At 51.8% G+C, this 24818-nt stretch overlaps 1 protein-coding gene across 2 annotated transcripts; it reads right to left on the reverse strand.

The window, feature by feature from the left end:
- Positions 1-12146: 12146 nt before the first annotated feature.
- LOC111156410 (T-box 3) lies at positions 12147-23904 on the reverse strand. Of its 2 annotated transcripts, XM_022517286.1 has the most exons (8): positions 23415-23803; positions 21534-21801; positions 20483-20542; positions 20064-20210; positions 18184-18260; positions 16869-17026; positions 14759-15432; positions 12147-13013 (listed from the first exon to the last, which is right to left on the reverse strand). In XM_022517286.1, the coding sequence occupies exons 1-8, from the start codon at positions 23801-23803 to the stop codon at positions 12552-12554; spliced, it is 2235 nt and encodes a 744-aa protein (XP_022372994.1). In that variant the 3' UTR covers positions 12147-12551. The 2 variants fall into 2 exon arrangements, with proteins under 2 accessions (XP_022372994.1, XP_022372995.1); XM_022517287.1 differs by lacking the exon at positions 20483-20542 and having other exon boundaries at positions 12552-13013; positions 23415-23904.
- Between the last annotated feature and the right edge of the window lie 914 nt (positions 23905-24818).

Below are 24818 nucleotides of genomic sequence, written 5' to 3' on the forward strand. Positions count from 1 at the left end.
GCGGGAGGGAGAAAAGAAAAAAAGAAAAAATTTTTAAGAAGATAGTTGTAGGCTTTTTTGTGTTGTGAATTGCTAAAGCATTAGTAAAGAAATACCTCTGCCTTCGGCTCAGACCATGATCCCAGGGTCCTGGGATCAAGCCCCACATCGGGCTCTCTGCTCAGCAGGGAGCCTGCTTCCATTCCTCTCTCTGCCTGCCTCTCTGCCTGCTTGTGATCTCTGTCTGTCAAATAAATAAATAAATAAAAATCTTTGAAAGAAAGAAAGGAAGGAAGGAAGGAAGGAAGAAAGAAAGAAAGAAAGAAAGAAAGAAAGAAAGAAAGAAAGAAAGAAACACAACTTTACGTTTCCTTTCAGCGAAAAGAAAAGCAAACCCCCAGAAAGTCATCCCTGAGGGCTCAGCTTGCTCTCTCCCTCGTCCTGCAGCTTTAGGCTCTCTGCTTTTACTTCCGCGGAGAATGGGGTCCCGCACAAAGCTGCCTTCCCCTTGAGCGTGCGCAAACCACCCCCATTCACTGTCCTCTGACTCTGGCAATCTGTCCTTTTTAACCTTGGGCGGAGGCATTTTAAATGGAAACTGCCTCTGTCTTGCCTTTTCTTCAAGATCCTGGGCTTCTGCCCTCAGAGGCGATCCTTTGTGAATGAACAACTATTTTTTTTTAATTTTTAAAAAATATTTTATGTATTTATTTGTCAGAGAGAGAGGGAACACGAGCAGGGGGAGGGGCGGAGGGAGAAGCAGGTGCCCCACCCAGTAGAGACCCCGACATGGGATTCCCCTGGGATTCACCTGAGCGGAAGGCAGACGCTTAACCGACTGAGCCACCCAGGCGCCCCTGGACACCTATTTTACTGAGCGCCGGATGTCTTCGCGCGCTGGAGCTTCTCTGCATTTCAGAGCAACTTCTAAATGGTCATTGGCTTCATTTAATGCCTTTGGAGTCCAGCCGTCAGGAAACTGGGCCCCCGTCTCTACTTTCTGTTCCCCCTCCATAGAACAGAAACTGGACCCGACTTTCTGGGGATGGGTGGCTGTTCTCCATTCGGACAACTGGACGCAGTAGCCACGCCTCCCCGTGGGCTTGGGGTGGGGAAAGGTGTTCCGCCGGAGGACCGACAGGACGCATGTTTCTGCAGCTCCCGCCACTCACTCCGGTATCCTAGCGAGAAAGCCGTGGCTGCTATGTGTGGGAACGGGTGTAGCAGATTCCGATAAAACTTCATTTATGAACACTAAAATTTGCTGAGCAAGTCATTTTCACATGTCATATACCTCTGATTTTTTTTCTCCTAACCGTTTAAAAATATAAAAACCTTAAATAAAGAAAGAAATATATACACACATGCCTTTAAAAGATATATATATAATATATATAAATATATATTTCCTATATTATTATTCCTATATATTTCCTGTTATTTATATGTATAATATATATAAATTATATATAAATATTATATATATATATATATATATATATATATATATATATATATGCCTTTCCACGCTCACAGGCAGTATGAAAACAGGTGGTAGGCTGAACAGGGCCTGCAGGCCACAGTCTGTGGACCTTGGTGACACCAGCTTTAGACCATCAAAGCCTCGAAGCCTCGAAAAGGACATCAGAGAGAGGCTGGAGTGACAAGTGGAAAAGGTCCCAATTGCCCAGCAGGTGAAACTCTGCAAACACAAACGTCGAGGCCAGCCAGCCTTTATCAGTAGCACATAATTGTACCAGAAAGCCTTTATTAATTGCCTACCATTTTCAAGGCTTCCACCGGCTGAGGAGCTCAGTGAGTAAGGCCCCCCAGGTCCCCCTCTGGTTGCTTACATTCTCTTAGGGGAGAGAAGTAGGAAAATAAAATCCATCATCTACGTTGTTTTCTGCTCCATGGAAGAGGTCTTAAGGGCTCTGAGTGCCTACAATGGCAGGGGGGAGGCGGAGGGGGGGGGCGGGCGGGGGCTAGTCTGGTCTGGGAGGTCAGGAAAGGCTTTATGGAAGGAGGGGCACTGATCTGAGTGTCAAAAAAAGGAACCAAGCAGACAGATGGCTAAGACATTCAGGAGAAGGCAGCTGTGTTCGGTGAGGGGTGATTTCCTCCCTACCACCCACCCCCCAGGTCACCTAGCAACACCTGGAGACATTTTTGCGTGGTTTGACTGTTACAACTGGAGGACATGCTATTAGCTTCTAGTGGGTAGAGACTGGGGACGCACGCAGCTAGACATCCCAGAAGGCACAGGACAGCCCCCCACCACTACAGAGAATTATCCAATTCAAAATGTCAGTAATGAGGGGTGCCTGGGGGGCTCAGTCTGCTCAGTGTCTGCCTTTGGCTCAGGTCATGATCCCAGGGTCCTGGGATGGGGCCCCCATGTGGCTTTGGGCTCCCTGCTCAGCAGGGACTCTGCTTCTCCCTCTCCCTGTGCCCCTCCTCCCACCCCTACCCTGGCTCAGGCTCTCTCTCTCTCTCTCTCTCAAATAAATAAATAAAATATTTAAAAATAAAAAACCAAAATGTCAGTAGTGAACAGAGAATTCCCTATTAGGGAACAGTATATGCAAAGACCTTCAGTTGGGTAGAGGGAGTAGAGTGGCTTGGCCATTATAGCTTGATTTTCTTTTCTTTTCTTTTTTAAAATTTTATTTATTTATTTGACAGAGAGAGAGATTGCAAGTAGGCAGAGAGGCAGGCAGAGTTGGGGGGGGGAAGCAGGCTCCCTGCTGAGCAGAGAGCCCGATGTGGGACTCTATCCCAGGACTCTGAGATCATGACCTGAGCCGAAGGCAGAGGCTTAACCCACTGAGCCACCCAGGCACCCTGTATAGCTTGATTTTCAAGAACAGGGCAAAGTGAAGTTGGGGAGATGAGTAGGGGTCAGGCCAGACATGCCTCTTGGTGCTATGGGCCCAGCCAAGGGCGTCACTGAAGCTGAAGCTGCTGAGTGTCATTCATGGGATGAGTCCTGCGACCGTGTGGCCAGTGGATTTGAGGAGAGGCAGGCAGGAGCAGAGATAAGGATTGCCACCAGGTGAGAAAGGATGGTAACCATAGCTGAATCTGTCATAATCATTGGGGACAACTCTCCGTACCTGTGTGACCCGCAGGAGGGCCCAGAAAGAGGATGGGGAGCTGGAAGACCAGCTTCATCTCATTCCCCTTGGACTCTTTTAAACCCATACCCGAATCCCCACTCAATCAACACTCATTGAATTCCATTGCTGGTAATTGTGTAGTAGATGTAAGGAAGCAGTATTCTGGAACAACCCAGAAGAGAGAAAAAATACATAAATAAGCCCTGCTTTTGTTGAAATTTAGTCACATGATCCCAAAAAGGGAAGAGAATGGGAATATGGATGGAGCAGGAGCTTTACAAAAATTATTGATCCTTTGCTCTGCCCAGCACACCTGTTTGCGCATATCATTACTCCAGTTTTACTTGGAGGAACTGAGAAAAGTTAAGCTGCCTGGCCAAGAGACACCCAGCGAGTAGAGGGCAAATTCAGAATTCTAAGAAGTCCCACTCCTCCGCCTCTGAATTCCAGCTCTCTTCTCTGACACCTTACTCCCTCTGTATCTTACTTTCAAGGGATGGCCACGAAGCTTGCTTTACTGGAATGCAAATCTCAGGAGAACCGAGACCGTGTCTCAGCCACGACTATTTGCTGAATGAATGAGAGAGAAAGGAAGAAAGAAAGGAAGGATGGATGGAAGGAGGGAAGGAAAAAGAGAGAGAGAGACAGGAAGAGAGGAAGGAAGGAAGGAAGGAATAGAGAGAGAGAGAGAGAGAGAGAGAAAGAAAGAAAGAAAAAGCAGTCTCGCAAAGCGCATGCACTTCCTTGAACAACCAGCAGATGGCGGCAAAGGAACGGCCAAGCAAAGGCGCGGGAGGACGTTGGGGTTTAGCTGCGTTTATGGATGGATCCTCCCTTCCCCGAGCTCTGCAAAACAGGTAGCTTGACTCCCCCCCGCTCCCCGCCCTCATCCCGGGAGGAACCTAGCGTTACTGTTGGTGGACTGCAGTTCCCCCTTCCTGTTTACGCTCTCTCACTTCAGATCTCTGCTCAGAGACCAGGATGGATCAAGAAATCCGGGAAATAACGCCAGAAGGGCTTTCATGTCAAATAAAACCAGCGCAGAAATGGCCCGTTTATCAGCAAACAGAGAAAAAGCGCCACGTCCTCGGATCCCTGAGACAGACCCAGGTTGTGGTCAAACACGGGCCTCATCATCCTCCCGTCTTGTGATGTGCCTGCGAGAGCCCTGGGGGTCGGGGGGAGTCTGGATGAAGTAGAGGCTGGCAGAGGCTTTGCTGATTTGCCCCCCCCACACACACACACACAGATGGTGGCAACGCGGAGAAGTAGGGAGCCTCAGCTTACAACGTCTTGTTTGAAATCAATCTTGTCTTGATGCCAGGAAGAAGTCCCTCCCTAAGTGGCCAAGGTCAACCAAAGAGGACTTATTTAGGCAGGACTAGGGGTGACAGGGGGCTTCCCCTGGGATCCTATTTTATCAGAGGAGAGGAAGGAGGGACCAGTTCCCTCTCCCCTTGAATATTTTGCGAAGTCTAGGATGTCCCTTTGAGTGCTTGTGAATTTTCCCATGCTGTGGAGGCGTCTGCCTGAGTAAAAAGTGAAAGACATCAGAGGGAAGCACGGTAGAGAGGCAGGGGGCTTTCAAAAACGTACCCACTCCCACCTCTGCCTTCCAAGTTAATGGGGTCCCTGAGCACGTTTAGACTTGACCCGCATACATGATTTGGATAGGGGTCTACGTTGTTCTAGGCTGAGCTGGGCAGTAAAGTTCAAAAGAATTCTCAGCATCGACCAAGGTCCCAGCCTTCACCTTATTAATGTTTGCCCTGAGAAAAAGGTCCAGGGGACCCTCAGATTCCAGAGCCCCCCCAACAACACATACACATCTGTATTCCAAAATTCAAGCCCCCGATTCCACCAGATGTGACTTTAATGGAAAAACTAAGTAAATCCTACAAAGACGAAACCTGAGTGTGTATACATATAAGTGTGTATATATATATATATATATATATATATATATATCCATCCGTATCACTGTGGTGTCTGTGGAGGGGGTACAGAGGTCCAGGAGCCCCCAGCCTGGACCCCAGCAGTCTGTCCACAAAGGGCACCCCCCACTGCTCCCCCACCCTAGATCTCCAGGTGGGAGGGATGTAGTAAAAACTAATCGTTTTATGAAAAGTGGTTTCCTTTTATTTCCTGTGAGCCCATGGAGTGGGGGTGAGCCTATCAACAGGAGATGAACACAAACTTCATTAGGGGTGATAATGATTGTTCATAATCATTTGCCTGATGAGTTAATATCATTAATTAGTCCACTAATTAGACAATGTCCAGCTGGGACCCTGGGGGTCTGGAAGCTTCAATTCAAAGTAAGCAAGGAGACAGTGTCCTTCTAGAAGGTGAGAGAAATGGAGCTAGTCCCTAAACTAAATTCAGGCTGGCCAAGACAAGGGTCTCCAGAGACCACCCCAGAACTTCCTGTCATTTCTTTTTGTCCCCAGAGCAGGGACAGGGCCCTTATCTGGTGGGGCTCACACATCTCTGAGAGCCTGAGTGTAACTGTAGGGTGCCCCCCCCCCAGGTCCCCAGATCCAAATGTATGCACAGTAACAAACTTCTGTGTGGGATTTCTGTGGATTCACTGAAGTCAGGAGGTCTGGCCTCAGTTAAGGGCACCCACCCTAGAGACTATCCAAGTAGGGGCGCCACGCTGAAGGCCTGGAGGCCGGGAGGTGACTGCGATGATGGGTACATTTTTCGGCTGGGTCCCCTAACAGGCTCACGCCTCCGCTCTCAGCCACGGCATTGGGAGGACTAAAGTAACAGCCCCAAGACAGCCGGCGCTCTCCCGGTGCTACCGCCAAGGTGCCCGCGCTGGGGACTGGGGCAAACAGCACGGCAAAGGGGGCAGAAAGGAAGTCGGCGCACGAGCGTCAGTTCGGTGCCTGGGTGTCCTTGACGCTTTGGGGACCTTGCGGGGGTGGGGGGGGCCCACTCTCCTGGGCCCACCGCGCTGGCGGGAAGAGTGTCTAGGGGAGGGCTGGCTGGCCCGGGGCGTGAGGAAGCAATCTTCATCTCCCGATGCGACTCTCCAATCCGAAACCGGAGCCCGGGTCATTAGCGGGAAACCCGAAGTGGCTCGGGGATCGCATTTCAAACGCTCAAATAATCTGGCTGACCGGGGACGTTGGACTGGGCGGGGTTGCGGGGGGGGGGGGGAGAGGAGAACCGGACAGCTCGGATGGTACCAATGTCCCCCTCGCTAAGCCCTCACCAGCCCCCGTTCCAGGGATCGCGCTCAAGCTGAGCGATCCAACACCCAAAGGCAGTTTGACTTCCTCTCAGGGGCCGGGCAGAAAGCGCGTGGGGCAGAGAAGGGTCCCTACTCCTCACCAGGCAGTGGGTTGTGCCACCCCTGCCCCGCCTGCCGTCGGACCCCGGCCTTGGCTCTCCAGGTGCGCGGGGCCTACAGCTGCCCAGGCCGCAGGAAACTGGGCCTCGGACCAGAAGCGGCACCCCTTTCCTACGCAGGGCTGTGCTCTCCACACCCCTTCTTCCCGCTTCCCAGCAGAATCTGGCTCCCCACTGACCCAGCTCCCAGCTGAGACCAGACAGTTGAGAGGAAGAGGACAGGAAAAAATAAATTTGCTTAGAGTCCTGGAAGCTGGGCAAGGTGGAAGCAGGAGAGAATGAACGGTCCTTGTGCGGGCAGAGTCCCCACTGCCAGCCCGGCCTTTGCTCCTGGACAGATGGAACACCGAGAGTGGAGGGACGCGGGGAAGGATCCGAGGCCGGGGGTGAGGTGGGGTGGGGTGGAAAGGGGGCTCTCCCATCCCGCGGGAAAGGGACCCTCTGGAGTTAGCCGGGGTCGCCCTGCCCACCTTGGCAAGCGCTAGCCCTTTTGTCATTCCCGCTCCCTCCCGACTCAGAACCCGAAAGAGAACACGGCCTCTGCCTCAGCGTCCCGCCGCTGGCATATTTTAAAATAGGGGTATTGTCCCCAGGCCACCCACCTCTCGTTTCATCAGCTTGGGAACAAAGGTGCCAAGCCTCTGGTCCTCGCCCCGAGGGGTCCTCTGGGGGAGAAAAGGCCCCAGAACGGGGATGCCAAAATAGGAGTGGCGCTCCTACAGCACGACCGATGGCCGGGAAAGTACAGTGTTCTCTTTTGCAGAGCGCGCGAGACACAAACAAAAACCTGGAACGCGCCCTTAGATTTCTCTACATCCGAGACATACGTACTACAGGTACGTACACCGCCGCCTGAATTAGGTATGGCGACGATCAAGTGGCTTCTTGGCGCCCATCTCGGCTGGAATTCTGGCTCCGGGTTTCCCCCGGCTGATCTCGGTTAAGCGCCTTAACGATTCCGTGCCTCAGTTTCCTCCTCTGTCAAACGGGGATAAAAGTCCGGTGAATTGTGAGCACGAAAAGAGTTCACCTTTGTGGGGTGCTTAACCGAGTGCCTGGCACGTGCACGCGCCTCTTTCACGCCAGCTCTTTTTATTATCGTTGTTACGTGTACTTTGAACGCCGACATCTGCAACATATACATCTTGATTATACGCATCTTGATTGTAAAACAACCAAATGCATCGACATCCGGAACTGTCTGGCGCGTGCACTTCTAGGGCTAAATTGGAAGAGACGTCTGCAGACGGAGCACGCACAAGTGCACGCACACACGCATGTCCTTCTGACACCTGCCCGTCCTCGCCCCGGAGCGCCAGCACCCAAAGAGCTACCCCTGGGGACGCACATCTACAGCTCTGTATAGTAGAGCCCACGACGCGGCCCGGCACCCACACCCCGCGGCCTCTCTCTTGGCTGGTTGCCGCGAGGTCGAATTTGGAAACCAGCGAGGCAGAAAGCGCGCGGACGCCAAGCGTGTCAAGCCTCTTGCAGCGCCCGAAGGCGGCTGCCTGTCTGCTGGCTTAGGGGAAAGGTCAGAACAAGGGTTTTCCTTCTTGGATGGAGGATTTTTGTGGTGGTGGTGGTTTTTTTTTTTTTTTTTTTTTGAGGGCCCACGCGCGGGAACTTACCCCACAAAGAAAGAGTGGGTTCCGGGACCGCGCAGACCCAGAAGGAGGCTGTGTGTGTGCGCGCGCACAGACACACACACGCCCGCTCGCACACACCCCGCTCCTTCAGGCTTGCCCGACCGGGGAGGAGGGAGCGCACAGGGTCGTGACCCCTGCCTCTGCCGGAGCGCGCCCTTCGGCCCTTGCAATTAGCGCCGGGAGGTCAGCAGGAACCCGGACGCCTTTACCCGCGGCTCAAAGCACAGCAAAGGCGACCCCACCCCCGCCCCTCGGCCGGCCTCAGACGCCAGGGTGCAGCCGGGCTTGGAGCCGACCTCCCCCAGGGGCGGGGGCCGGAGGGCTCCGGCCGGCACCCGCATTTGTCACCTTAAATCTAGAAATCACGAAGTCGCTCGGCCCTGCAGGCTGCCGCAGCTGACCCCGGCCCGGGCCCTTACGGACTGCTGCTCCCTCGAGCCGCGGCCTTTGTCCCTGTAGACGCGGCCAGGGCAAAAACCGAAACATTCCAGAGTTCTAAAGTAAGAAAGAAAGAGAGCGCATCCAGGCAAAGGGAAGTCGCATCCAGGGTAGAATGTGAATTATGTAATTTGCGGGAGGCGGGAGTCCTTCCTCCCTCCATCTGCCCACCGAGATCGCACAGGTTATCCCCTGCCCGGCTGGGTCGGGGAGGACTGGGGGGATTTCTACGCCAAGAAGCAGGGTGCTTGGCCAGAAAATGATGAGAGGGTCCCCTCCCGGAATTTCCTGACTGTTTGGAAACCCAAAGACGGGAAGGACTGTTTTTCTCATCTGGGGCCCAAAGAAGAGTGAAAGTGATACCCAGGAAAGACAGCCCGGCTTCTTCCGATGCGGGGGGCTGGGGAGCGGGGGTCCGAGTAGGAGGGGAGCGCCGGCTGGGGTGGGGAGAATGAGAAAGGGCAAAGGTGAAAAGCCCAAGTTCCGGAACCCAGGAGGCGCTGGAATGCCGAGCCAGCGGTGGCGACCTGGGCGCATTCGTGGGCCAGACAGATAGGTGGCACTCGAAGCCCGGAAAAATGCCGAAGGCGCCGTCCCCGAGTGGCCTCCGCGGCGGCCGCCGCCACCATAAAGCCCGCGGCGAGATTGCGACCGGCGCCAGGTGAGTAATAGGCAACGAAATCCAGAGAGATTGCGAGCGGTTCACCCCCCGTCCATCAGCGCCACAAGAGTTATTCATTAACATCACTACATACAAATAAGATACACAGGAGATTAAGGGGCGGGGGGCAAGGCTCGCCACACGTCTGAGCACTGTCCGAGAATTTGGGGGTGGGGGGAGCAGATATGGGCTGAGAGAGAAAAGCCTTCCCTCCCTCTCCCAGGCCGAGGCTCTCTGCTACCCCCCCTCGAGAGGCAGAGCGCGCTGGGCACACCCTGCCCCCGGCTACCTTCCAGGGGCGCAGGTTCCGCGCGGAACCCCGGGGCCCGAGTCCGCCCTGGTGGGCCCGCGCCCTGCCATTCTCCCGGCCCTCGGGGGAGCTAGCTTCCCAAAGGTCTCCGGTTCCTGCAAGCTCCCCACCCCCAGCTCCGACCCTGGTTGGTTGCCCTCTCACCCCGGGGGGCAGCCCTGGAGAGGGGTTTGGGGCTCCCCACGTGCCTGGACGCAGAAACAAGGGGCTCGGCCCCCCTCTCCAAAAGGTCCCAACCTCGATCCCCTTCCAAGTACAGGAATAGGGAGGGGAGGGTGATCCTCCTCGCCGGCCATTCAAGAGGCCCGAAGGTGACAGGGACTTGGGGCCGGGCTGGCGGGCTCCAGGGAGGGGGGGGAGGGAGGCAGCCGCCAGGCAGGCTCCGGCTGGGTCCTCACGTCACGGCCCCCAGGGCCAGAAAAGGCCGCGAGAACCTTCCCTTGCCCCCTCCCCCCTCCCCCCGCACAAATACACCTCCGCTGGGGGTGGGGACGCTAGGAGACCAAAAGACCGTCACGGCCGCGCTCTTCTTTATTGAATGTTTCAAAAATAAATTGAGCTTCAAAAGGCAATCCCGAAACAGCCTGGAGGCTGGCTGGAGGGGAGGGCTGTAGGAGGGTGCCTCCTGGGTGACTTCTCCCTGGGTGGGGGGGTCAACTATACTTTTCCCTTGCGGGGAAAACTTGCCTCCTCTCTCGCGTGACACAGCTAAGTCTGCGCGGAGCCCACCGCATTCCGCGCGCACGCCGGGGCGCCTAGGGTCAGCGGGGTCCAAGCCGCGACACCGCGGACCTCGGGGGGCGCTCGGGCCCGGCAGTTTCTTCCACAACCCGGAGGGTCCCTGCCTTGCCAAGCCGGGTCTAGCAGCGAAAAGATTTTTTTTTTTTTTTTTGCACACTGGTGCGAGATAGCTTTGCCTTGCGTTTCCCATACCGACGTGCGCAGGGAGAGCGAGCCCAAAACGAAAACGTCCGGTGTCCTCGAAACTTATTCTTGGTCGGATTCGTGTGGGAACCACGGACTTAAGGGAGCAGAGCATTCTTTTTCCATTATAACTTAAATATCTGAAATTGTTGTTCTACCCAATTCTAATCAGCCCTCTTTCCGTCTCTCGTTTTGCTCCCTAATTTAAAGGAAAAGTAATTTCAGATTGAAGGGCTCCCTTCGCCTCAGTAAGGGACTTTTGTTTTTAGCTTTGCAACTTGAGTGACAGCTCATTTGGGTTCCGTGGGGGCGGTCTTATAATGACTTAAAGGCGAAGGAAAGGGGGATAGAGGAAGCAAGCACCGACTGAAAGACTCCACTAGCAGTAAAGTTTTCTCAAGAAAACACTTAACACGAGGCCCAGAGACATTTCAATAAAAATTTATTGAAATTTCGATGATGTTTTAAAGAGAGAAGAAATACAGAAAACCAAAGAATTCATCCACAATTATAACACAAAATATACCTTCATGAATTTTTGTCTTTAAACCATCTCTCAGCACCTGACTTGTGAACTGTGACTCTCTCTATAGGCACCAATTCAAAACACCACCAATACTGAAGACAGTAGTCAATCCCACTTCGTTTTGAAGAAATCAGACTAGCAAATACAAATACAAAAGAAAAATTAGAAAGTCAAACCACAGCCTCTGCACTCCCCACCCCCCCAACCCCACCCCCAAGCAATCTCAGAACCACACTTGGGGTGTTGTATTTTAAGGAATTTAAGGTGAGCTGGGATGTGGCATCACCTCCCCAGTTTGGGGTGACGTAGGCAATGGCACCTTCCACCACTCTTGGACATTTAAAAAAAAAAAAAAGGTTTTTTTTGTTTTTTTTTTTTTGTTTTTCATTTATTTTTTTTTTTTTGCAGGCAACTCTTTAAAGTGTGTTGGTGTCGGTGCAGGTAAGTGTTGTTTTCTGGTTTTAAAAGCGATCCTTTACCTTGAAATAAAATTGACGAAAGGAAAACAAGAACACAAAACCTGACAGCTGCAACCCTATTTACATAGAGCTATGTACAACGTCAATAAATTAAAGGTTTAATTTTCCGAGCATTCATATTCTACCTATTTACAAGAGTTATCAAATAATTACATAAATACTTTGTCTAATAGTCTCGCTTCTTCTTTATTATTTTTCTTAAAACCTTGTTATTGCATATACAGGAAAGAGAATGAACTGACAGAGGAGGACATTAATCCTGCTACATAGCTTAGATAAAATAAATTCATCTTTTGTGTTTTCCCCACCCCTTCCCTTTAAATCCTCCCCCTTGGGGTTGCCGATGGGAGGGTAGAGAAGGGGGGGAGGGGAGAAAGGTGTGGGGTCATGTTCTTTTCTCTCTAAAAGCAAGCATTTCAAAATAAAACCCACAAATACATTACTGTGGAACATGCAAGGAGAGACCTATAGCGGCTCTTTAAACATCACAAGAATATTAAAAAGACACAGATTTCCTTAATAGAGACCAAACAAGGATGGCAATGACTTCCCTCCCCACACAATGTTGCTTAGTAATTTATTTAGAACTGATACACAAGTCACTATAAAGTTTTTAATCTTCACAAACAGAATCATGTTTATGTATTCATTTGTCCCCAGTATATATGTATTTTTTAAATTTTCTTTTTGTTTCTACTTGACACGGTGAAGGAAAAAAATATATAAATCTGCACTGGGGGAGAAGCCTTTCAACACCTCCCCTCCTGGTGGGCCTGGCTACCTTTTGCTTCCTTTCCATAGCTCCCAGACCAGCCTGGCTGGAGGTGCTCTATCATAAAACACTTTTGCTCCCACCCCAAATAGCTCCACGAAACAGACATTTCTGAGCCCCAGAATCTGAACCAGATCCCGGATATATAAACCACACCAAGACGACAGGGCCTGTTTCTAGCACATTCTCTAGAGGGAGTCCGGCACCCCTTCCCAGGCAGGACTGCGCAAAGAAGCGGCCAACCCCCCTGAACGCCCGTGGTTTATTTTACATCCAACAAAGTGCACGGCAGACTGGACTGGACTGGAATGAAGAGATTTTTCTAGGGAGGGGTTTACGGGGACCCGCTGCGGGACCTGTCCGGCTTGGCTTCCAAGCCGCTGACCAACCGCTGGATGTTCTGCAGTTCGCTGGTGGCCGCCTCCTTCTCGGGGCAGAGTTTGGGCGACAAGGACACAGAGCTGGAGGAGAGTGTGGAGGAGCGGCTGTTGAGTTCTGAGCCTGAGTCCACGGCCACGGAGGCCGGGCTGGCGGCCAGCGCGGCGGCTTTGCCGTCCAGGGGCCCCGCGGCCGCGGCCATGGACGGCAGGGCGGTGGTGAGCAGGCTGCTGCTGTCCGGGACCGGCATGGGGATGGAGTAGGGGCTGTAGCGCAGCCGCGGACGCATGGTGTTCAGGTTGAGGAAGGGGTGACGGTGCACGGAGCTGGAGGCCGCGGCCGAAGACGCAGCCGCCGCCGCGGCCATGTACGTGTAGGGGTAAGGGAACAGGCTTCCGAAGGGCGACATGGCCAGGCCCTGCGGGGAAGGGGGGCGGGGAGGAGGCAGGAGGAGAGAAATGCAGGCAATGAGCAGGGGTTGCTGCGATGGGGAGGAGCCAACCTCCTCCGTCCATCTACCCACCCTCAAACCCACCACCTCCACCCTGGGACCTCTGGCAAATCCTTGATCTCAAACATCCTTCTCTAGGTCCACCCGACTCCCTAGGCCTCAGCGTTCTTGGGGAGGGGGGGATCGAGGGCAATACTAAATAGTTCATGCAGTGATTGGGACTTTGGATATTCAATGAGCTGAGGCCCGCAATGTGCTCCACGGGGCACCTGGCCAATAGAACTGCTAGAAATTCTCCCACTGGGGGGTCAGCTGTTGCACCTGTTAAATGCGGCAGTCTAGTCCAGCCACAGCTAAGGTAGCTGACTGAAAACTGCCACGGGGCATACATTATGGGACATACATTTCTTTCATTCTTCCTCCCCCACTCCCAACACAGCCATCCCACTCTAATTCTAGAAGTTTCTCAAATGAGGAAAAAAAAAAATCCAGAGATGATCCTTAAGCTAAAGGAAATTGGGGGTGGAGGGTGCAAAAGGCATTTGCTCTAAAGACAAAGAAATCACCCAGCCCGATACTGGTGTTTCAGATGGAGAAACGGAGGAGAGCCCCAGGGGAGCAGGAAGTCCCTCCCTCGGTGGCAGAAGCAGAATTTAAAATGTAGGCACCCCAGCCTGGGCTGGGCTAGTTCTCTCTGACCCTGGCCTTGGGGTACCATTAATACTTGTGTGCCCAGGCAGCCTCTCGCCCACCTGTCCGCTGCCCACTTAGGACAAGGTGACCAGGAGGGGCTCACAGACAGGACAGCAATGGGAAAAGGCCAGAAGCCAGACAACCCTGTTCTCCGTTCCCTCGTCCCCCCCAAGAGGGGAGGACAACACTGCTTCTTGGCTCAGAGAAGGGAGACGAATGTACTCAGACAAAACAAAGGCAAGGGCGTGCAGAAAACCCCACAGAACCTCTTTGCTGGGTTCAGAGCGTTTCCAGCGGCCCAGGACTTCTCCCCAGCTGCCCTGCACTCCAGCACAGCTGTCTGAACCACACAGAGGCTGCCAGGCCTGCCACAGCCGAAGCCTGCCCCTATCCTGACATTTCCCACTAGGCACAAACTGTTAACCCTTTGGGGGACAGGAGACAAGGTACCCACTGGGAGGAAAGGTTGAGGACTCAACTCCCACCCAAGGAGAGTCAGCTCCCCTCCCCAGGCCATGGTCTCCCCCTTGTCTGATTCCTAGTGGCTGGTTGGCTAGGAGCCATTTAAGAGATAAGAGACATTCCCACTTTGAAGCTAGAATCAGAGACCCTGAAAAAAGCCCTGGGGTAGACTCTCTGCTCCAGCACTTACCAGCTGTGTGACTTTGGATAAGTTACCCAACATCTCTGGGCCTCCACCACCTCCTCTATAAAGTGGAGGTGACGGTAGGGCCCCTGAAGTCAGAATAGACCAAGTGCGACCTCAGTGCTAGGTACAGCTTCATTATCATTACTACTACCCAGATACTCTAAACAGTCCTGAACTTAGAAAAGTATTTTTTTTTAAGCTTTTGGGGAAAGTGTGAGGTTACGCTGAGTCCATGAGGTAACCCTTGGCTTTAACAATTAATTATTACTAGTACTACTATCATCATTATTCTTCAAAGCTCCTCACCGAGGGGCACTGGGTGAGGGTCTGGGAAACCATGGAGAGCCGGGGGTAGACCCCTCATTATTACCTGAGAGGCCAGGACATGCTGCTGGAGGTGGAAAGGCAGGGTGGCCGCCGACGCCCCGGAGAGTCCCTGCGCGGCGGCGGAGGCCATGGCCGTGGAATCCAGACCCGAGACGCCGGTGGAGGCCCCGGACACGGTGGCCAGCAGGGGCCCCATGCCCGCCGCCATGCTGGAGAAGGCGCCCCCCATGGCGAACTGGCCAGGGTGCAGGAAGAGCGGGTGCCCGTTGAAGAACTGCTGGCCGGCCAGGCCCGGGGCGAAGCCGAGGCCGGGCAGGGGGCCCTGGCCCAGGTGCGCGGCGGCCGCGTCCGTCTGCACCGTGAGCGGCGCGAAGGCCTCTTTGCCCGGCAGCGCGCGCGCCTCCTCGGCCTTGGAGGTGGCCGCGCCCTCGCGGCCGGGGCTCCGGCGCTCCTCCGCGCCCAGGCCGCGGGTGCTGGACGAGATGGTGGCCGGGCTGTGGCGCGAGTCGGGCGACGCCTTGTCCAGCCGCCCGGCGTCCCGAGGCCGGCCGCCGGGCTCGGCGGCGAAGAGGTGCGCCTTGACCGCGGGGCTGCCCTTGTCGCGGCAAGGCTCCTCCGACGTGGTCGTGGAGATCTTGGCCGCGTCGCAGGCCTCCGGGCCGTGCTCCTCTTTGCTGTCGGCCTCGGCGTCGCTCTCACCCTCGCTGGGACACAGATCTACCAGAGGACGGGAACAAAAGCCAAGGGGAAGGGCGTGAGCTCCAATCTGGGCCAGTGGAACTCCAGCCAGCCCTTTACAAGCTGGGTGGTCCCCGGCACACCCCTTAACCACTCTGCGCCTCAGTTTCCTCATCTGCAAAGTGGGAGCGATGATAGCTCCCAACTTTAGTGGGATGTGTCAATAAACTAGCAATGAATGAATTTAAAATATTTAGGTCGAACTGAACCGCTTCTCCCAATCGCTAGTGGATTTTAGTATTTTTTACAATCATCCATTGAGCTCCTACTGTGTCAAAGCTTCCCCGCCCACCCCCCTCTTTCCCGACTCCACTGCATTTCCTTTTCTTAAAAATTAAACTCCTCCTAAAACTCACTTTGGGAACACCTACTTACTATCCAGGGTCTTTGTTCGGTGAGTGACCAAGAATAATACCTTCCACAAATTTGTGAATTCTTTCAGAAGGATTCGTTTGAACCCTGGCATCTGAATTGGTAGCGGCAGAAATGAAAACCCTCCCCTCCCCCAACACACACACTCAGCAGAGCCTTCTGTGTGCCCCTGTCCTTGCAGACAGAGATGGGAGCAGCCTGCTCACTGCCCAGACACAATCACAGATTCTCTTTTGCTGTCACCACACCCTCTGTGGGTGTCCTACCAGGAAAAAAAAAAAAAAAAAGAAAGAAAGAAAGAAAGAAAAGAAAAAAGAAAGAGGATCCAATTTTATGTGTAAAGTTTAAAAGGATGGCAGTCATAATGGGCTTTTATTCTGATTAACTTAAAAACAGGTTTCCTCCCCTTGAGAGGGAGAGAATGCATGTCCTTCCAAATAAATAGTGCTTGCTCTTTAAACACAGGAAATAACTGGGGATTTGAACCATCTTGTCCCCTCCCACTCCCCCAGCCTCCCTACTCAGATCCCTAGGGCTCTTGATTGCTCTCCCAGTGCCCACTGCTGCTCTGGGGCTGGACGTTTTCTCAGCCACCTTCCTTGTTCCAGGTGGCACAGAGAGTCCCTCGCCTCTCCCCCTACGTGCCCCCCAACACATCTTAATCTAGAGCTCAAAGATAGTAAAACGTCAGCAGTTGCTTGGTTGGAGACAGTGGAGGGACAGAGACCTAAGTGCTTGACACAAGTTTTCAAAGCTGGCTCCAGAGAAGAAACCTGCAGACACCCCATCCTCGGCCAAATCAAGATTTGGGGGAAGGGCTTCTGAGCTCTCCTGTATACAATTTCCAGAGGGGGACATACCTGGCCACATTTTTGGAACTTTGGCTCTTGCTTAGAAGCTTCTCGAAGCACCTGACATTTTTTGAAGGGCAGGTTCCCTGGTGGATGCCCTGCCCCCAACTCTCCCAGGTACCCACCCTTCACCCCAGCACCTCCCCTCACAGACCTGGAGTGGAGAAAACAGAGATGACCAGGCAGGCCTACCTTTGAGGTTCGAAGTCCCTACAGTGGAGACAGCTGGAGATGAGGACTGAGCGAAGCAGTTGAAGGCTGCCTGTTCGCTAGAGGACTCGTCTGAGGTGCCATTCTCCTTTTTGTGTCTGTCATCGAACACTCTCATGGACTGTAGGGTGAGCTGTTTTCTGTGGCGGAAGCCCACACCCGGCGTTACAGACCGAAGGTGCATCTAGACACCCCCCCCCCCCCCGTTTGCTTCACCCTCTCCAAAGACCTGGCCTGCACACACACACACACACGCGCACACACACACACACACACACACACACGCACACACCCCTCACCCTGCCCACCACCCATGGACGACACATCAAGAGTTCTCCGACACCTGCTTGCTCTAAGGTAGCCACAAAGACCAAAGCATGGTTCTTGACCCTGTTAACTAGGCTGAAGAGTATGGCACAGGATGGGGAGGGGTGGGGGTTGGAGGAAGGCGCCTTTAGGACCAGAGGCTCATTAGAGAAAAGCCATGGGCCAGAGACAGGTGAATGGCAGGCCTTACAGGAGGGGACCTGGGTGCCCAAGCTGGTGAGCACCAGCAGCCTACACACTCCCAACTCGACTCCTTGCTTAGACTGGGAGTAAGTGGCTTCCTTCGTGGTGCACTTTAATTGTTTTACCAGCGCATTAATTAATCTTAACCGGGAGTAAAAAAAGAAAAAAAAAAAGAAATCCATTTAGATGTTAGAAATTCTTTTTATTATGCTCACCCCACCCGGCAAGGGGATAGGTTAAAGATCTAGACTGATTTGCTGGATTTTAGAAATTCTTTGAAAGCTGGTGGGGGAGGGGAGAGGGTCTTCCATACACTATCCAGCTGTCTGCTTCATGCAAAATGATACATATACCCATGAAGGAGGGAGCCACAGACTTCTCAAGGGGCCTCAGTTCTGTCTGATGGTATTTGCAAGACAAGAGACTGCAAAAATTCCAAAGCATTTTGTGAATGGTTTAGTCCTTTCCTGGGACCTGCCTGCGATGAACCTCAATTAATTAGGAATTAACAGGCATCTCTATGTAATTTGTTATCCCTGACACTTTTCTTTCCAGAGACGAAAATGGCGTGGCCTAGTTCATCTCCTTTAAGGTAACCTGTAGGAGGCAGGAAAAAGTACAGTGTCCTGAGGTCCACAGGCAGGGGGAAGGGTGGGAGTAAATTATTTCCCACTCTCTCCCCCTCCAAGTACTACAGACGTGCCTGCATCCCACTTCTAATAGGTGAGATCTGGGCCCCAGAAAAAAAAAATTATCTGAGAAAATAATACTGAGGGTCTCCACTCACCTTTTTTCTCTCCTGCCATTTCCAGTGTCCCGGAAACCTTTTGCAAAAGGGTTGTTGTCTATTTTTAGCTGGGTTATCTAGAGAAGGAGACACAAGCAAGAAAGAGACATTGGCCTCATTTTCCAGAATGTGGTGTTGCCCCCCAACTCTGCCTACTAGAAATCCGATGGCCCAAAGAATTCACCCAGCTATGCCAGGTTAAATACAAAGGGAGAGGACATCACAGTTTGTCAGTCAGAGGGGACCAAGAGAAAAATCAAAACAACTGTACCAATGGCTTGCATCTCCCATAGGAAGCCAAACCAGGGATTCCAGACTGAAATTAGACTGTCTGGGAAATGCCTCATTCTGTTCTGTAGGCAGCCTTGAGAGCTTGCACTGAGAAATGGAAAGATTTTCAGAAGCTGTCCAAAGGACAACCTGTGGATCTTAAAATTGTGCTTTCATTTTGTTTTTAATATAGCACAATTAATCATAAAATATGTCATGGCATATCCCCCCCAACACACACCCCACAGCACACTCTCCAACCTTTTCTATGAATCTAATTAAATGATTTATGGGGTTTTCACTACCCTTGTGACAGAATGGGTTTGATTTTTTTGCTGGGTTTTGTGGGGAGGGGGGAGGATTGAAGAATTACAATATTGACAATTACAGATGTCGAAGGACTGAATGACCACTGGAAACATTTGCTTTCGTTTATCTGCTCTGCCACCACCATTAGGTTGGAGAAGGCCTCTGGCTTCTCTGCCTGATCAAAAATGGTACATTTTATTATTACATTAACAACTTACATTCATAGGGTTCTGGGTCTAGAGGAAGCCATGTATTTTGTTTGCATGCTGGGGCAAAATGCCATAGTATGTAATCTTTCAAATCCCTTCCCTTTGAAGGGAGACAAAAAACACATGATATACACAGATTTCCCCAGATGTGGGAAAAAGTCCCCTTGGATGGATTCTTGTTTCTTGGAATAAACTCCTGTATGTAAAATTGCTGGTGTCTCAGTCTCCGGATTAAGGAAACATACCTGAATATCCCCACGGGGCCAGCCAGAGGACCCACCCACGGTGACCGTGAGTTCAAGATACAAGGTGTTGTCAGATAACCAAGAGTCACTTTCTCTGTGTGTCTCTGTGCACATGCCCATGACCTTCAAGCCACCATAACTTTATATACCAGGGCCTGCCTGCTGTTCCATTTGGGGGTACTCCTAATCTCGGGCCTGAGGCCCAAGGGAGGAAAAGCCCTCCAATGAAGTGATTTTTCACTTTGGTCATCTCATCTCAAAAGCCTCAGACAACTCGATTAGCATGACCCCTGTGATCAGAGAAGGTTTTTCCAAGCACACACACACACACACATCATAAAAAACACAGCAGCATAAAATGTAATAAAAACCAGACCAGCTACTCCGGATTTCTGGCTAGGGGAGAAAAGCTGCTCTCCAATGGGATTCTCCTTCCAAGATCCCAAATGGCTTTTACCTTCGATTTTTAGCGGGTTCCTTTAGAACCTGGAACCTGGTATTTGATCCTTCCTTCTGGAGGAGAAGGGGCTGAGCCTCAAAACAAGAGAAGGCCCCCACTGGGGGAGCGGATGTCAGCCCAGAGGAGCAAAGTTAGTCTGAGCTCTTTTCGCTCCGTGTGGGATTCCTCGCTGGTCAAGTTTTTGTTTTGCTTTGTTCTCTTTCTTCCCCACCTCTTGGGATGGCCCAGACCCCCTTTCCCCAAAAGCTCCATGGAAGAGTCAAATCATGGAAGAAAAACCTCAGCACACCCATCCCTCATCTTTCCTTTCTCCACTTCACCCCCAGAGCGGCCTAAAGGCGGAAGGGGAGAAATACCACCCTTAAAAAGAAAAGCGCCTTTGGTTACCTTATCATTCTGGTATGCCGTCACAGCGATGAATTCGGTTTCGGGGAACAAGTAAGTCCGAAATGTACTGTAAGGAAGTTTCAAGATGTCATTCGCTCTCACAATGTGGAATCGAGGTTGGTATTTGTGCATGGAATTCAATATTGTCTGCGGGGGGGGGGGGGGGGGAGGGGGGGGGAGGTGCAAAAAAAAAAAAAATAAGGCGATTTAGTGGGACCAACGAGACCTCAGGACCCCTGCCAGGCTGACGTCTACCCCACCAACGGCTTAGGCCAAGCCCACCTCCTTGGAGCACCTCTTTGGGCACATTCCGCTCCATAGACATCCTCTTCTGGAGAATCCAAACTGCTTTTCAATTTCCAAAGGGTCCCCCCACCCTCACCACCTAAGGTCCGTTCATACCTTGAACCCTAGCCTACCTGAGTACCAAAACTATAATTCCCCTGCCACGTTGCGTGATCACTTGGGAAGGCCAAAGTCTTAAAAGATAGAGAAAAACATGCATTTTAATTTACAAAATGATTCAGTCCTTTAAGCGCCCACTAATTGACGAGCCCAATCCACTTAAAGCCCTGAAAGGTTGAACTCTAGAGAGGGAATATTTATGCCTTAATCAAATCAAGGGCTTCAAAGGCAATCCTGGCCCGCTGAAGATACTTCCGTGCCCTTCACGTCTTCTGGGGCCTAATCTCTCTGCTGATTCCTCTCTTATCACTCAGCTTTATTGTACTGAAATGTTGGGGAAAGGTAGGGGGCTGGGGGCAAAAGGTGTTTTGTTTTGACTTTTATAAGCAATTCTGGTCTCCTAAAAGTTTCTAAGGACTCTCCCATGGAATCGATTTCTATACACTCCCAACACACACAGACACGCACAGCAATTTTTATCCTGGAGAACTCAAGCTTCATTTCTAGTAAACCTGACTTCCACCTCAGGCCCATATTCTTTTTTCACAAAAGAAAGGAATCTTTCAAAAAACCGCAGTCACCCCCTTTAACAATTGTAGCCCTTGGTTAAAACTCCTTAACCTTAAAACTCCCACGAGAAATAATATGGCTGGGTTCAAAACAGAAGTTTTCAGAGAGTTCAGAACCAATCCCTGGAGAACACGGAACTTTAAAATGGATTTTATTATCTTAACAACTGGTTTTTAACTTCACTGTCAGCCGTTTACCAAGATCTGGGACTGCCATGGAACGTGAGCGGTCAGTGTTCTGGCCCTCAATTCTTCTTCTCCCCCCCCCCCTTTTATTTTAAAGAACGCCAGGCCTTCCATTATCCGAAGAGAAACACTCTGGAATCCGCTCTCTGGCTGTTTCGGATCGAACAACTTTGCTATGCTTAGCAACAGAGAGCAAGGGAGAGGTCTGAGCAGAAACTGGTGATTTTTGCAAGGAGAGGGGGAAGCACTGCCTTTGCTGGGTGAAGAAAGAGGAAATTTTACTGACTAGCGCGGGAGCGGTGAAACTTACAAATCCGTGTTTGTCCGAAATGTTGTTGGTGAGTTTCAGTTTGTGGAAAGTGACAACTTTGGACATCCACTGTTCCCCCGTAGCAGGGCTGTCTGGGTGAATGTACATTCTCTTTGGCATTTCAGGGTCAGCCTTACCCGCCACCATCCACCGAGAATTATGAAATTTATATCGACAGTCATCAGCAGCTATAATGTCCATCAACAAGATGTATTTGGCCTTTTTATCCAACCCAGAACATCTTACTTTAAATGGAGGAAACATTCGCCTACAATTGGAGGGAAGAGAAAACAAGAGAAGAAAAAAGAAATCACTCAGACTCTGGGGTCTGATTCCTTATTTACCCTAAAATGTTTAAATCAAAATTAAAATTTTTCTATTGTGATTGACTGATGAGGATTCGGTGTCAGAGGAGGACTACTGAGTGCAGAATCGTATCCTTCCATGGCCCACGCATTACATATGCTCAGTTTCTCTATCGGGGAATGCCTCAAGGTTCAAAACAAGTGAACACTGACCTACAATTCTCTGCAGTGTCTTAATACTTTCTCCACAATTTTTTCCTCTTGTAGGACTTCACAGATGGCCCTCTTTGCAGAGAAATTCTTGCCTGTGCTCCTCCCTTTTGAGTGTCTACTTCTAAACAGCTTGGAGTAGGATTTTAGTAAAGTGAGGTCAGTCAAGGCTAGAATTTTCCACCACTCCACTGATGAGAAAATGTTAAACTTATCAAGGAAATATACCGCCACCCTCCCCTACGGAACAGGAATCCCGCCGCTGGCGAAATGAAAGTGGCCGTCAGGGAGTTCTCAAAACGAATTTTGTAGTTCAGGCTGGACTCCTGGGCCTGATAACTAATTCGCCTAGCACGCAGGCTAACCGCGTTTCTCCCATGGCTCAGACCGGCCCCAAACGGACTTTTACTTCCCAGGAGTGTTGGCCTTCTAGAGTCTCGACTGAAAAGGAAGCACTTCGATGTGAAACTGAGGAAATGTCTCCTGGGTTTGAGAAATTTTCTGCCAAACGTTGGCCTCCTTTTTAGCTAGGAAAGACACTGAACGCTCAAGACACGAAGAAAGGAATTTTGTTTTTATTATTCTAATAAAATAGAATTCCTGGGCTTCAAGGCCATAAAAAGAGAATCAGTGATTTTAAGTGACAGGTTTTGGTCAGGCAAGGACCTTGTGAAAGTTATATGAAATATGGTTGATAAGATTCACACGTAAAAAACCAGCATGTGTCTCTCCACTGGCTCCTTGAATCTGCAAACATAATCTTAATGATCCAAAATCGCCTCAACTCTCCCTCGGATTACAGACATGTGAATCGGTGTGGACACACAAACCCAAATTTCTCTGTGACCCTGCCAGAGGCACACTCAGGTACCCCTGCAGACCCAGAGGCTGGCTGGAGGGCAGAAAGGGCAAGTAGAGAGCTAGTGTCAGGTCTCCCACGACCGCACCAAAGAAAAGGGCGTCAAGTTGTTCTCTCTGGGAACAAAATGAGACAAACCAAACAAAACATCAACAAAGACATAGGCATGGAAAGGTTTGCCACAGTGCATTTCCTGGAGTGGGGTGGTTTTCTTTCTTCCTGCAGTAGTGTCTGTGCTCCCTTGAAAAGAGTCTATCCAGCCCGTGGGGGAAATCCAGGATGCAGAGCTAGGTAGGAGAAACGACCCCCCTGCAGACATCCAGGTAAGCCGAAATTTCCTGCCACAGAAACAGGGCCGGGGAATGTCTGCACACAGTTCCATGGGACCTAAGTTTTTCTTTAAGCCCAAATTAACTGGCAAACCAACAGTGCTGGGAACCGATAAAAGGAAGGGGTGGGAAGTGGGGGAGCGCAATAGTTTGGGGGGGGGCTCTGCCACTTGCTTACCTTCCCGACTTGGTAATGACCATCTCCGTGCCCCGCTTGTGGAACTGATCCCAAAGTTCTTTGGCCTCGAGGTGCACCTTGGGGTCATCCTCCACTTCTTCTTCGGGCTCCATGGTCTTCAGAGGCCTCAGATGCGCCTGGGGCCCCAGGGACGAGAAAGGGATGCCGGTCTCAGCCGCCCCCACCAATTGATCCATGATCGGCTTGGCCAGTGCCCCCGGCAGCGAGAGCGCCGCCGCGCCGTTGGGAGGCAGCGTCAGCGCGGGGAAGAAGGGCGGCTGGTGACCCAGCACCGCGCTCATGGCGAAGTCCGGCGCCCGGTGAGGTAGGAACGGATGGTAGGCCATGCTTGTCCCAGGAATGACCGGATCTCTCATGGAGAGGCTCATCCACTCCAGGCGGGGCGCTGGGCTCCAGCCGGGGACAAGTCCGCAGCTGCTGTTTGGTTTTGTTTTTGGTTTTTAACAGCAGCACATAGTTTGAAAAAGGAAAAAAAAAAAAAGAAAAGAAAAGAAAAAGAAAGAAAGAAAGAAAGAAAGAAAGGGGGGGGATCACCACTCAAGCACCCTAGGGAAGAGGGAGGAAAATGTCTTTTGGGGGGCGGGATGCCGCTTTTAAAGAGGGCAAGGCGAGAAGTCAGAAGACATAGTTGCTTGGGTGAGTGTCCTTGTGCCTTGCGTTTTTTAAAAAGCCGCTCCTGGAAGTCGGTTTCACGCGGCGAGGGGAGCGAGCAGGGTCTCACCCGCGCCCGAGCCCCGCGGCTTCGCCGAAAGAGACACCGCAGCCCCAGGTCCCGGGAATGGCTCCCCAGCCCCCAGTTCTTTGTTGCAAATGCGAACCGCTCCGCTCGGAGACTTTTTACCTTGTCTTCTCCTTCTTCTTCCCCGCCCCCCTGTCTGTCTTCCTCTCTCTCTTTTCTCGCTGGAGGCGCCCGCAGTTGCGCTACACCCGGCTTCCCCAGCAAGCGAGAGAGCGGAAAAGTCTCTCGCCTTAAAAAAAAAAAAAAAAAAAGCCAACAACAACTCTCTGATTTAAGCTCTCTTCTACCAGCGCTATCAAAACTTGAACTGCAAACTGGCTTCCGTTCGCCCTCCTCCTCCTTCCTCTGCTCCGAGCCTCCGGAGGGTGTCTGGGTTGCAATCCGAGTTCTCCCGCGCCTGTCTTCCTTGTCCTAAAACGTGAGCGAAATCGCTTCCTAAATCTGCGTCCAGACGCGTAGGGCAGGGAGGATTTAGTGGGGGGAATGAAAGGGGGAGAGGGGGAGAGAGAGAAAGAGAAACAGAGTGGAGAGAGAGGGACGGAGTGGGAGAGGGAGCGCGAGCAGAGGGAGGGAGCGAGAGCGAGCGAGCAAGAGCTCCGCGCCACCCTCCTCCGCCTCTAGAATTCCCCGGGCGTCTGCTCGGC

Source organism: Enhydra lutris, unplaced genomic scaffold, assembly GCF_002288905.1.
Source record: "Enhydra lutris kenyoni isolate GAN:26980312 unplaced genomic scaffold, ASM228890v2 scaffoldscaffold46, whole genome shotgun sequence".
Classification (NCBI taxonomy): domain Eukaryota; kingdom Metazoa; phylum Chordata; class Mammalia; order Carnivora; family Mustelidae; genus Enhydra; species Enhydra lutris.

What these genes read in the sequence shown, in the direction of transcription:
- LOC111156410 (XM_022517286.1), bottom strand. Translation starts at nt 23,803, where the DNA reads ATGAGCCTCTCCATGAGAGATCCGGTCATTCCTGGGACAAGCATGGCC. An exon ending in GTCATTACCAAGTCGGGAAG is followed by an intron (nt 21,802 to 23,414) that starts GTAAGCAAGTGG and finishes CTCCAATTGTAG; the next exon opens with GCGAATGTTTCCTCCATTTA. An exon ending in TTTCGGACAAACACGGATTT is followed by an intron (nt 20,543 to 21,533) that starts GTAAGTTTCACC and finishes CTATCTTTTAAG; the next exon opens with ACTTTGGCCTTCCCAAGTGA.